The sequence below is a fragment of the Orbicella franksi genome, chromosome 4, assembly GCF_964199315.1.
Source record: "Orbicella franksi chromosome 4, jaOrbFran1.1, whole genome shotgun sequence".
NCBI classification, from domain to species: Eukaryota; Metazoa; Cnidaria; class Anthozoa; order Scleractinia; family Merulinidae; genus Orbicella; species Orbicella franksi.
In genome coordinates this window covers 1,699,367-1,711,460 of record NC_138148.1, presented here as the reverse complement: position 1 = coordinate 1,711,460, position 12,094 = coordinate 1,699,367, and the positions used below count along the sequence as shown (strand labels likewise).

Below are 12,094 nucleotides of genomic sequence, written 5' to 3'. Positions count from 1 at the left end.
ACTATTTTGTATACATACCAGGCCATAGAAAATACATGTACAGCGGCCAACTGATTTACACATGCGACATACGCGCGGCGCATGACGAGAAGGTTGATCCTACATCCTACATGATGGGATGTAGTTCCGTCGAATGAGGGTCTCCCGGGGGGGGGGGGGGTCTTTGTTCCCTTGTTCCCTTCCAAAATTGCCCTATGTTCCCATGTTCCCACACATTTTCGTTATTTGTTCCCCTTTGTAATTTTTCGAATTTTGTTCCCCTGTTCCCAAAAAATGGCTAATGTTCCCTTGTTCCCTTCGATATTTTGCCAATGTTCCCTTGTTCCCCAAAACCCCTGGGAGACCCTCTCGAATATACAACAGCTTTCCCGTATTCTGATTGGCTCTATTTTCTATGGCATGGTATAAAGGTCCGGTATTTATAACTAATCACTCCGTTGTGGTATGATTCGGCGGCATGTTAGGTGAGTTTGGCGTATATTTCACCAAGCCACGGCACACTAATGGCTGCCATATGTGCAATGGCTCAGCCAATCTGATTACAGCATTTGCATTATTATACTAATAGAATTCTACTAATAGCGAATAGTAACGTTAGGAATTACTATGCTAGTGGATTAAACTTATTAAAGGAGTGTATTCATAAATTATGCATGCACGAGTACTGTACTCCCTATACGGGGAGGGCCCGGGGTACCTTTTTCAGAAATAACACACAAACTGCGGTGACAAACGTGACAATAAAACGTATTTTAGAAAACAAAATTCATTAACTTGACGTTTCGTATGTTTCGATATACATCTTCAGAAGTGACCGTTTGGAATAGAAGTAACAACTAAATTTAAATTATAGATAAGTAACTAATTAACAATAACAATGACAGAAGCTGAGAAAAATTTGCATATTAAAAGATGCAAACTAATAAAGATAAAGCTTTTGCTGCTAACATTATCAGGTATATAAAAGGGTAGAGATTTCACAAGTTGAGGTATAGGAAAGGGTAAAGAAATCTGTCATTTAGTTATTTTAAAGGCCCTTTAATTAAAATATTTCTAACAGGCGCACCTTATGGCTGTATCATTTCATTTTTTAGGCACTACCTGAAAATGACAAGAAGAAGTCCTATTTTGGCGATTTATTCGTAAATGCAAATGTAAAACCATACACATACGGGCCAGTTACGAACGTAAGTGAAACTGAGTACCTTTTTTCAACTTGAGGTATACGCCGGGGGCACCTTTTCTGTCAAAATGATATACAAGAGGGTGAGGGGCCGGTTGAACCTTGGTGCGGAGCCTGCCCTTGTGTGACTTTGTGGTCGTTTTTGTGGTACATTTTTGAAGACAATATCAAAGCCTCGCATCCACGTTGGATTACGTTGTAACGCAAATGAGAAAAACTAACCGCGAAAAGGGCTTTTAAAACCTAAAATGTTTCAAGTGACACAAAGAAACGCAAATTTAATTTAATCCACTGCATGAACAACGTCTTAATGCAGGACCTCAAAGTGTTCATATATATGAAAACAAGTCAGTGTTTTTGTTTCTAAAACAGACGAACTAAAAGTTTCTGATTAAACGGTTCATTGCCGATCGCAGACTAGACTGCGAGCATTATCTCTTTTGCTCGGAAATCCGGGAGGAACGTAAAACAAGCAAGCGTACGAGCGTGACTGCGAATGTGACATGCGGGTTACTTGAGGCTCGCGGCTTCGCATATTACGCTCGCACGCTCACCACCCACCGCTCGCTTGTGTTGCGTTCTTCTTTGCGTTCTTCCCCACGGATTTTCGAACAAAAGAGAGTTGCTTGCAGTCTAGTTGCACCCTGATATTTTCGTTTTTTATTTAGAACAATTAAAGCAATCATCATTCTATCATTTGAAAAGCCCAGGGAATGCGCTCTCGGCAGTATAAGCCAAAAAATAAACCAACCTTGCCTTAATTCAGTAAAGTAGTATTATCGATTTTCTGCCGGTTTAGAGGTCCGTCACTGGGTGATGCTGTTTGCTGTGAGTAACTACGTTGTGCGGCACTGTCCCACTCTCGGCTACCCTCGGTTACTCTCCCGGGGCCACGCCCTGCGGTGGCTAACCAGTACGGACACTAACAACGGCAAGACTTCTGACGGAACATTTCTAAATTCACCTTATATATATGATTATTCAAGGCTGCAAAAAACTTTCCGGTAAGATGAAACATTGTCAACTTTGCATGTCTGTTCAACTGATCGCTGAATACAGTTGTTATGTCCAGTCGAACCTCCCTATAACGGCCACCTTGTATTGAGGACAAAGGAAAGCCGGCCGTTGTAGAGAGGTGGCCGTTACAGGGAAATCTAATAATATTATGACACCTTTAAATTTGGGGGATGCAACATTTTTGTCCTCGAAAATGCTTATTGTTGCGTGTGAGTATGTAACACAACCAAAATATATCAATAAGACAGAAACCAAACAGAAACAGACACCAACGATCGACGCGCGGTACTGCTGAAGTCGCTGAAGTTTCATGACCTTTTACGAAAAAATGTGGTTTTGTATACACTGTTCGTTAGTCGTTGACTGGCCGTTGGCGAGAAGTTATTTTGGCAGTTGTGACACGTTTTAGTGACCGTTGCCGTTGTGGAGAGATTAAAATAAGAGTTAATGTGTGGACCGTCCGCCGGGGCAAAAAATTGGCCGTTATACCGTGAGAAATGACAGTTCAAGAGTAGCCGTTTTAGAGTGGTGGCCGTTGAAGAATAGCCGTTTTAGATACATACACATTTTATTTTAGTGAAGTAAGTTTGAATAAAGGTCGCCAAAGGGCTGATGTGGATCTACTACAATAAATAGAGCGGTGGCTGTAAGTAGAGGTTCGACTGTATTTAAAGTATCGCTGAGGGACACAGCCAGGTAGCAAACATCAGTGCTCCCAAACTCATGGAGTATTTTGCTGATTTGAGATGACTGAGCAGAAGGCATGACGAAATAATAATGACCTTGACATTGAACAACCTTCGTTGACCTTCATTAACGCACACAAACTCGCCTGTTGACAGGAATAGCCATTTTGTAAATTTCGCCGATTCAGGGATCTCAAAGGAATTAGAGGATATTGTACCAATATTTATTATTTGTTGTCAATTTGCCATTTTGGGTCACCGGTCGTTCCATCTGAGTAGGCCCGCAGAATCTATTTTCTGGAGTATTTGTATGAAACCCTGGCTATACTCATTAAGTGTACAAAAATGATTTTCTAGGTTAGGAGCTAAAATGGACGTGGGTGAAGGAACTGAGCAAAATTTGTCTTGTTTCGCGCCGTAAGCATCAACCTGAGAAATTCACTTGCTGCTAAGACAGTTCAAAGCGAACTGATTAGCTCATAACCATTTGTTGACTGAAGAAAGACAATTAACTGTAGAATAATAAAACATTTTCCGCTGGCATTTGAATACAGTACACATAATCTTCGCAAAGGCCAAGGCCATCTGATCATGAAGACGTCACGATAACATTACGTTGCAGTTTTTGCGTCGAACATTTCGTAATGCCTGCAGTATATAAGCAAGTTGTCGCTAGTATCCTTTGTCCAGTGAGTCACTTCACCTGTTCGTGTTACAGCGCGGCATTACAAAAGCGTACTCTGAGTTGTAAGTTACATTTTTTTCGGTCAGTAACTATTATTAATTTTACTAATGAACATAACTTTTAGGCGCATTAATATTTCGAACAAGAGGTCAAGACTTAAAATCCGTTCTGTAAAGTAATGTGTGTAAAAAAAAGAGTGTGGATACGCCGGTATGTTATAGAGCTGTCAGCCAGAGATATGTTCACAAACGGGCAATTTACCGGATGTCTGGTTCTTAAAAACCTATAGCTGTGTCTGATCTAATCTGATGCAGTTTGCAGTGAGATGTGTTAAGTTTTGTTTTCGTGATGTTGGCATTTGCTCTGTAAACAAAAGATTTAACCTGCGCTAAATCCACTGATTTTTCTTCCAGGCTTGCTACAAGTACCGCGAAGTTGAAGATTTCAAGGATGGAATTCCTACAGGAGATGTTGTCTTTGGAACCCCTCGCTCATCCTGGAGCCATCGCATCAGTTTTGCTCCTGACAGTTATGTTCCTCTACTGGTATGGAACACGTGGTTTCGCTGACCTCAAGAAGCTCAACGTCCCCGGCCCCAAACCTGTTCCATATTTTGGGAACTTTCTCGAAACGAGGAAATATGGTGTACTGCACCTGATGTGTCTCGACTACTCCAAGAAGTACGGCAAAGTTTTTGCCATGTGTCTGGGTGGTAAACCAACGCTTGTCGTTGCAGATCCAGAGATGTTGAAGCAAATAATGATCAAAGATTTTCCAAACTTTCGAAATCGTTTCCAAATGCAGTTCCCGGGTCATCCATTCGAGAAAAACCTGTTAGAGGCAAAAGATGAAACCTGGAAGCGGATTCGGTCCACACTGACACCCACCTTCAGCGCGGGAAAGATGAAGTTGATGTTGCCATTGATCGAGAAGTCGTGCGACACACTGATGGAAAAGCTCGAGAAAATTTCCGATTCAGGTCAGTATTAATCGTTTTCTGATTGTTTTCCCCATCCCTTGAGTCGCATCTCTTGAGGCTTAAGTGGATCATTTTAGCGGGGGAGGCTTCCTCGGTGCCACCTATTGGAAAGCCTTCGAAAACTGTTCAGCTAAAGCAAACTACTAGCTGTTGTACATCATCGTTATTATTGTTTCACGATTCTGTTGGCTTATTTGTGCATTATATGCACCTCACAAGCGAGAAGGGCAGCATTCACTACCTTATAGGTATACTAGTATTTTAATTTGCTTGAATTACGACCCGGACGAACTCAAGTCAAAATAGAGGGACTGTGGACAGAATAGTAGTACCGGTGGTGGATTTCGGGAAGAGTCACAGAATTTTCCTAAAGATATAGACAGAAAGACACACAATGTGGATGATCGAAAATATAATCACTTACTTCGACTTTATATTAAGGAGTGGGGTCAAATTTATGTAGCCGTTAGGCGTAAAATTGGACGATTTCAACTGCTAGTCGTAGAAAATATGACCGTAAAAAAAAATAGCCACGAAAGTGAAAGTTTTAAGATCTTTTGTTAAGAATTTTTTTTAGTCTTGTCTTACTATAGTAGTCAGCAATATTAGTGATTATTAGTGCACGGTTCTTATAAAAATAGGTTTTTCTAACTTTCGGCGGCATGATTTCTTTCATAGATCAAAGTGTCAACATGCTGGACTGGTTCAGCAAGCTAACTCTGGAAGCGATTTTATCCACTGCTTTTGGTGTGGACGCGAACATACAAATGGGAGAAAACACCGAAACGCTTGAGAAGGCCAAGGCCCTGTTTGAAGTGCCGTTCATGGTCAGACTGATAGCCCGCCTGCCATTTGGCAAATTGCTCCTTAAGATAATGTCCTCTGTACGTGGAAACCCGGCGATATATCTAGGAGACGTGGTCAAAGAAATCATCAAAACACGGCGCCAACAGGGGCTGACGGGACGGAAAGATTTGCTCCATCTCATGATGACCGCCAACGAAGAGACCACGGTGGAAGGGGTCAGCAAACTTTCCGATGACGAGATTGTAGCTCAATCGATCATCTTCCTTCTGGCTGGCTACGAAACGTCAAGCAACACGTTGAGCTTTATCCTTTATCACTTGGCTCTAAACTCAGATGTTCAAGACAAGCTGAGGACAGAGATCAAAGAAACCGTGGAGTCCAATGCCAAGAGGAAGTCTCTTTACGAACTGGCTCAGAACATGGAGTACCTTGATTGCGTCATCAAGGAGTCTCAGCGACTGTGTCCCGCGGCTCCACACGTCAACCGAGAATGCTGCGAGGATTATGATCTCAATGGAATCCATATTCCAGCTGGCACGGAGATCATGATTCCAATATATGTCCTGCATCATGACCCCGACGCTTGGCAGAACCCGGAGAAGTTTGATCCCGAGAGATTCCGTGGTCCCGCCAAAGACGCCCGCCATGCTTTCCAGTTCCTGCCGTTTGGCGCCGGGCCCAGGAATTGCATCGGTATGAGGTTCGCATTGATGGAGGTCAAGATTGCTCTAGTGAGAATTCTGATGAAGTACAAGTTTGTGGCATCTCCTGAGACACAAGTACCCCTTGAGATTCGTGAAGGCATTACTTTGTCGGCGAAAGATGGAGTGCTAATCAGAGTGCAGTCCACAAATTAAAGAGCCTTAGCTGTAATGTACCGTTAAAACGTCGTGAAGTTTTGTATAACAAAACTGAACTGATAGGCCTTGACGTTTTCCTAAAAGCATAGATTAAGTAGTAAGTACTTAGCCAATTGACGTTTTCCTTTTAAATATAAAACAGGACAAGTCATATATCGTGCGCGCCTATACTAATGAAGTACGGGCGCCCTCAGGACCGTCCGCAATAGCGCGATGTGATGAACATGACTCACTGTTTGGTTGTAAAGTGTCACATATAACGTATGTGACTGTTATATTCTTATACGATTTCCAGTTTCTTTAAACTGTAGTACATTTACTTTGATGTTATCAACAATTAATAGAGGTCAACATTACGTACAAAGTAGTGAAAACATTTGAAGACCGCAGAATAATTATGTCATTCAATAGTCTACTTATACGTCAAAGTTATATGTAACGACTGTAGATCAATAAGCATATTAGTTTGGGACTACACAAAGTGTCCGGAATTCCGAAATAGCTTGAGTTCGAAACAACGGGAGTTGTTTTACATATATTTCTTTGTAATCTCGGCCAGGGATGTAGGAATAAAATACTATACTAAGCAATTGGCTTAAAAATTTCGTGTCACTTCGTTATCCAAGAGGAAGTAAAACCAAAGCCAATCCTGGCATGTTCGCACACGTTTTCCCGTGCTTTGTGTCGGCTACAAGTATTTGCTTTGCGTTTTGATTGGTTCACTGCATTGACTATGGCCATTGTGATTGACCAGAGTGATTACCGACAGCTAAAAACTTGTGATGTTTCGTACCTCATTGTCTCATTTGCTAGAAAACGTAATCAGACATCGAAGAAAGGACAATTTTGTTTATTCCTGTTAGCATCCACATCATGTGAGCCCGGTTAGCTCAGTCGGTAGAGCATCAGACTTTTAATCTGAGGGTCATGGCTTCAAGTCCCATATCGGGCGCGCTGAATTTCTTTTTGTTAACATTATTTCACTTCTTCTCTTTTCGTGATGGAGCTGTGAGTCACGATCAGCACAGGACTGCAATTTGAGCATCACTTCTTTTCGATCTTCGTCGTAGCCTGAGTACAGCTGCCTTAAGACGCAGCATTTTTAATGGGAGGCTGTAAAGCTTACTGACTATTCTTACCCAAATATGTGTCTATAAAATGAAACACGAAACTGGCGATAGGATGTCAAAGATTTCAACTTACAATCACAACATGTCTCTAGCCTTCAAATTGTTTCATAATTTAGAAAAAATTATTAACAATTGATGTTTTGTTTTATCGGTTGTCATAGAAGAAAAATGGTAAAGTATAAGGCGAGAAAACGTTCTCCCCGGCGGGGAATCGAACCCCGGTCTCCCGCGTGACAGGCGGGGATACTCACCACTATACTACCGAGACTTTGATGGTGAAATGGAAATAATCTAAAAGAAATCAACATTGCTTTGTTAACTCCCGAAAGTTGGTGTAAAACAATACACTTTTTATGGTTGGGTAGTTTTCACTAAAGTGTCAAAAGTAATTGGCATCAAGTTCTTGGGCTGTGCATTACTACGCTGAGCGATTGGCCTAAAACAAAAGTGTCTCTTCGTTATCCAAGAAGAAGCGAAACCATAACCAAGCGTGACTTGCTCGCACACGTTTTCCCGCGTTTTGCGTCGGCCGTTGTATTTACATTGCGTTTTGATTGGTTCACTGGATTGACTGTGGTCCTTGGATCGTGCTTAGACCGGGTAAGTACTTTGGTTTTTGTTTTATAACACAAACAATATATAACTGACAGTTGAAAACCAGTGATGTCTACTATCTTATTGTCTCCATAAAATAATAAAATCTCACTACATGGTTAAATAAGTATTTGGACGCTGAGGAGTGCATGAGAAACGTTCAGTTTTCTGTTAGAATCCACATCGTGTGAGCCCGGTTAGCTCAGTCGGTAGAGCATCAGACTTTTAATCTGAGGGTCATGGGTTCAAGTCCCATATTGGGCGCGCTGACTTTTTTATTAACAATATTTCATTTCTTCTTTTCTCGTGATGGAGTTGTGACTCATGATCAGTACGGGACTGAAATCTGAACATAGTTTCTTTTTAAAACCAAACGTTTTGCGTTATTGTCATGTTTATCTCCACAGTTTGCATGTTATTTCTTGGCTACGATAGCCAAAGTAAAAGAGTATTTTGGTTGTTTTATTTTTTCGCAGCCTGTCTTAATTATAAGGCGTGGCATTTATTTTTACCTCGTACGTGTCTATAAAATAAAATACTGACACATACGTAATAAGATAAAAGACTGACTTTAGAATCACGACATGTCAGCACTGTGTTGAGGAAAGAATAAATAAATGGCAATCGTTAGCTAACTTACAAATTATTTCATAATTAAAAAAAAAAAAATAATACCAAGAGATTACCAAGGTAAGTACCTTGATAATCTCTTGATAACACCAATTGATGCTAGTTCATCGGTTCCTACGACAGAAGAAAAATATGGTGGTATAACGAAAGAAAATATTTCTCCGCGGTGGGGAATCGAACCCGGGTCCCCCGCGTGACAGGCGGGGATACTCACCACTATACTACCGAGGATTGACGTACAAAGCTGCCGAAAGTGGGTGTGAAACAATACACCTTTTCTGGTATGAGCTTGGTAAGCTTCCTTAAAGAGCTCCTTATTTTTCTGGGTGAGACTCTCTGCGATGAAGATTCTCTGGGCAATTGGGGAACCAAGATCCTTGGTTGAAAGATCGTTTAACTTCCTTCGGGCTTTATAAAACTTATCCTTGGTTATCCTTCTCACAAACTTGACAATAATTGTAATTATTTTATAAATTGTGAGTACAAATAAATGGTTGTTGTTGTTGTTATGGCGGTTTCCACTTGGGTGTCAAAAATAATTCCATTCGCATTTTCTGGGTTTGTGTATTACTACGCTAAGCGATTGACTTAAAAACTGCTCGCCTCACCTTTTTATCCAATAAGAAGTAAAACCGAAACCAATCGTAACTTGCTTGCACATATTTTCCCGCGCTTTGTGTCGGCTACATGTATTTACAATGAGTTTTGATCCGTTGATAGGTTAACTGGATATTCCAGAGTGATTACTCTGACAATGCAACCAACACTTGAAAACTGGCGATGTGTACCATCTTATTGTCTCCATATTATAAATGTCAAACTAAGTGCTTATCGAGGCAACGAGAAAAGGACAAGTTTTCTTTCTTCTTTATATCCAAAACACGTGAGCCCGGTTAGCTCAGTCGGTAGAGCATCAGACTTTTAATCTGAGGGCCATGGGTTCAAGTCCCATACCGGGCGCGCTGAATTCTTTTTTTTATTACCAATGTTTCACTTGCTCTCTTTTTGTGTTGAAGCTATGACTCGCGAACAGCACAGGACTGCGATTTGAAAAGAACTTTTTTTACACCAAATGTTTCGATTTTTCTCGTAGGCTGAGAACAGCTCTCCTAAGACGAAGCATTTTGAATAGAAGCTGTAAAGCTTACTGACTATTCAGTAGCTCAAGTATGTGCCTATAAAGTAAAATACGATACACACGTAGCAATAGGATATAAAAGAATGTTCATTAGAAGAGCGACATGTCGGCACTGTGCTAAGGAAAGACAATAACCAGCTTTCAAATTGTTTCATCACTTAAAAAATTTTTATTAGCAGTCGATGTTTGGTTTCTTCGGTTTTGATAGAGGAAAAACAAGAAACAGGAAGGAAAGGAAACGTTCTCCCCGGCGGGGAATCGAACCCCGGTCTCCCGCGTGACAGGCGGGGATACTCACCACTATACTACCGAGGATTTGATGGTAAAATAGAAGTATTTTTAAAGCAAATCAACATTGCTTTTTGAAGCTCCCAAAAGTGGGTGTGAAACAATACATCTTTTCTGGTATAGCGGTTATCACTTGAGTGCTCACTTGAGTGTCGAAAGTAATTCGATTCGCCTTTTCTGGGTTTTGTGCATTACTACGCTAAGCGATTGGCTTAAAAAGAGCTCGCGTCACCTCTTTATCCAATAAGAAGAAAAACCAAAACCAATCGTGACTTGCTTGCACACATTTTCCCGCGCTTTACGTCTGCTTCATGTAGTTACTATGAGTTTTGATCTGTTGATATGTTAACAGGATATTCCAGAGTGACTACTCTGACAATGCAACCAACACTTGAAAACTGGCGATATTTACCATCTTATTGTCTCCATATTATCAATCTCAAGCTAAGTGATTATTGAGACATCGAAAAAAGGTCATGTTGTCCCTCTTTCTTCAACACGTGAGCTCAGTTGGTAGAGCATCAGACTTTTAACCTGAGGGTCGCGGGTTCAAGTCCCATATATATCGGGCGCGCTGACTCTTTTTGTTAACAATATTTCATTTCTTCTTTTCTCTTGATGGAGTTGTGACTCACGATCAATACGGTACTGAAATCTGAACATAGTTTCTTTTAAAACCAAAAGTTTTGTATTATTTTCTTGGTTATCACCACAGTTTGCGTGTTATTTCTTGTTAAGCTACGATAGCCAAACTAAAAGAGTATTTTGATTTTTTTTCTCGCAGCCTGTGTACAGTTGCCTTAATTATAAGGCGTGGCATTTATTTTTACTTCTGGCGTGTCTATGAAATAAAATACTGACACATACGTAATAAGATAAAAGATTGACTTTAGAATCACGACATGTGGGCACTGTGTTGAGGAAAGAATGACAATCGTTAGCTAACTTACAAATTATTTCGTAACTCAAAAAAAAAAAAATTATACCAAGAGATTACCAAGTTAAGTACCTTGATAATCTCTTGGTAACACCAGTTGATGCTAGTTTATCGGTTACTACGACAGAAGAAAAATATGGTCGTATAACGAAAGAAAAAGTTTCTCCCCGGCGGGGAATCGAACCCCGGTCTCCTGCGTGACAGGCGGGGATACTCACCACTACTCTGTCGAGGATTTGACGGTAAAATAGAAATCTTTTAGAACCAAATTAACATTGCTTTATTAAACTCCCGAAAGTGGGTGTAAAACCATTCACATTTTTCTGGTATTGTGGTTTTCACTTGAGGGTCGAAGGTAATTTGCATTTTCTGTGGTAGTGTCAGTAGCAACGCTAACCGATCGGTTTAAAAAAGCGCGCGTCACTTTTTTGTCCAGTTCAGAGATGTAAAACCAAAACCAATCGTGACTTGCTTGCACACCTTTTCCGGCGCTTTGTGTCGGCTACATGTATTTGCTTTGTATTTTGATTAGTTCACTGGATTGACTGTGACCCTTGTGATTGGCCAAAATAGTTACTTTGTTGTTTGGTTTATGACACAAAGAATGTAACCGACACTTTAAATCTGGCGATGTCTATCTTATTGTCTCCATAAAATAATCAAACTGGCTAAAGTAAGTATTCAGACATCGAAGAAAAGACTGTTTGTTTTTTCCTGTTAGCATCCACATCATGAGAGCCCGGTTAGCTCAGTCGGTAGAGCATCAGACTGTTAATCTGAGAGTCTTGGGCTCAAGTCCCGTATCGGGCGCGCTGAATTTCTTTTTATTAACAATATTTCACTTGTTCTCTTTTTGTGCTTAAGCTGTGACTCACGATCAGTACAGGACTGCAATTTGAACAAACCTACTTTTAAAGTAAATGTTTAAATCTTTATCGCAGCCTGAGTACAGCTGTCTTATTAGACGCAGCATTTTTAATGGGAAGCTGTAAAGCTTACTGACTATTCAGTAGCTCAAGTACGTGCCTACAAAATAAAATGCGATAGATACGTGGCTATAGGATATAAGAGACTGCCCATTAGAAATTCAACATGTCGGCACTGTGTTGAGGATGACAATCCCTAGCTTTAAATTTTTTTCATTGTTTAAAATTTTTTTA

At 40.6% G+C, this 12,094-nt stretch overlaps 1 protein-coding gene and 6 non-coding genes across 8 annotated transcripts; 5 read left to right on the top strand and 2 right to left on the bottom strand.

Annotated features, from left to right (window-relative positions):
• The first annotated feature begins 3,525 nt into the window (after window positions 1–3,525).
• Window positions 3,526–7,592, top strand: LOC145485782 (cytochrome P450 3A24-like). Of its 2 annotated transcripts, none has more exons than XM_081464410.1 (3): window positions 3,526–3,652; window positions 3,985–4,550; window positions 5,229–7,592. In XM_081464410.1, exons 1-3 carry the CDS (start codon window positions 3,531–3,533, stop codon window positions 6,212–6,214), a joined length of 1,674 nt encoding a protein of 557 aa, XP_081320536.1. In that variant the 5' UTR covers window positions 3,526–3,530; the 3' UTR covers window positions 6,215–7,592. The 2 variants fall into 2 exon arrangements, with proteins under 2 accessions (XP_081320536.1, XP_081320535.1); XM_081464409.1 differs by having other exon boundaries at window positions 3,548–3,633.
• Window positions 7,097–7,169, top strand: Trnak-uuu (transfer RNA lysine (anticodon UUU)). Its single transcript has one exon. It is a non-coding gene; the product is annotated as a tRNA-Lys (tRNA).
• Window positions 7,540–7,615, bottom strand: Trnad-guc (transfer RNA aspartic acid (anticodon GUC)). The gene has a single exon. It is a non-coding gene; the product is annotated as a tRNA-Asp (tRNA).
• A 517-nt stretch (window positions 7,616–8,132) lies between these two features.
• On the top strand, window positions 8,133–8,205 carry Trnak-uuu (transfer RNA lysine (anticodon UUU)). Its single transcript has one exon. It is a non-coding gene; the product is annotated as a tRNA-Lys (tRNA).
• A 1,253-nt stretch (window positions 8,206–9,458) lies between these two features.
• Window positions 9,459–9,531, top strand: Trnak-uuu (transfer RNA lysine (anticodon UUU)). The gene has a single exon. It is a non-coding gene; the product is annotated as a tRNA-Lys (tRNA).
• A 421-nt stretch (window positions 9,532–9,952) lies between these two features.
• Window positions 9,953–10,024, bottom strand: Trnad-guc (transfer RNA aspartic acid (anticodon GUC)). The gene has a single exon. It is a non-coding gene; the product is annotated as a tRNA-Asp (tRNA).
• A 1,647-nt stretch (window positions 10,025–11,671) lies between these two features.
• Window positions 11,672–11,744, top strand: Trnan-guu (transfer RNA asparagine (anticodon GUU)). Its single transcript has one exon. It is a non-coding gene; the product is annotated as a tRNA-Asn (tRNA).
• Window positions 11,745–12,094: the final 350 nt, after the last annotated feature.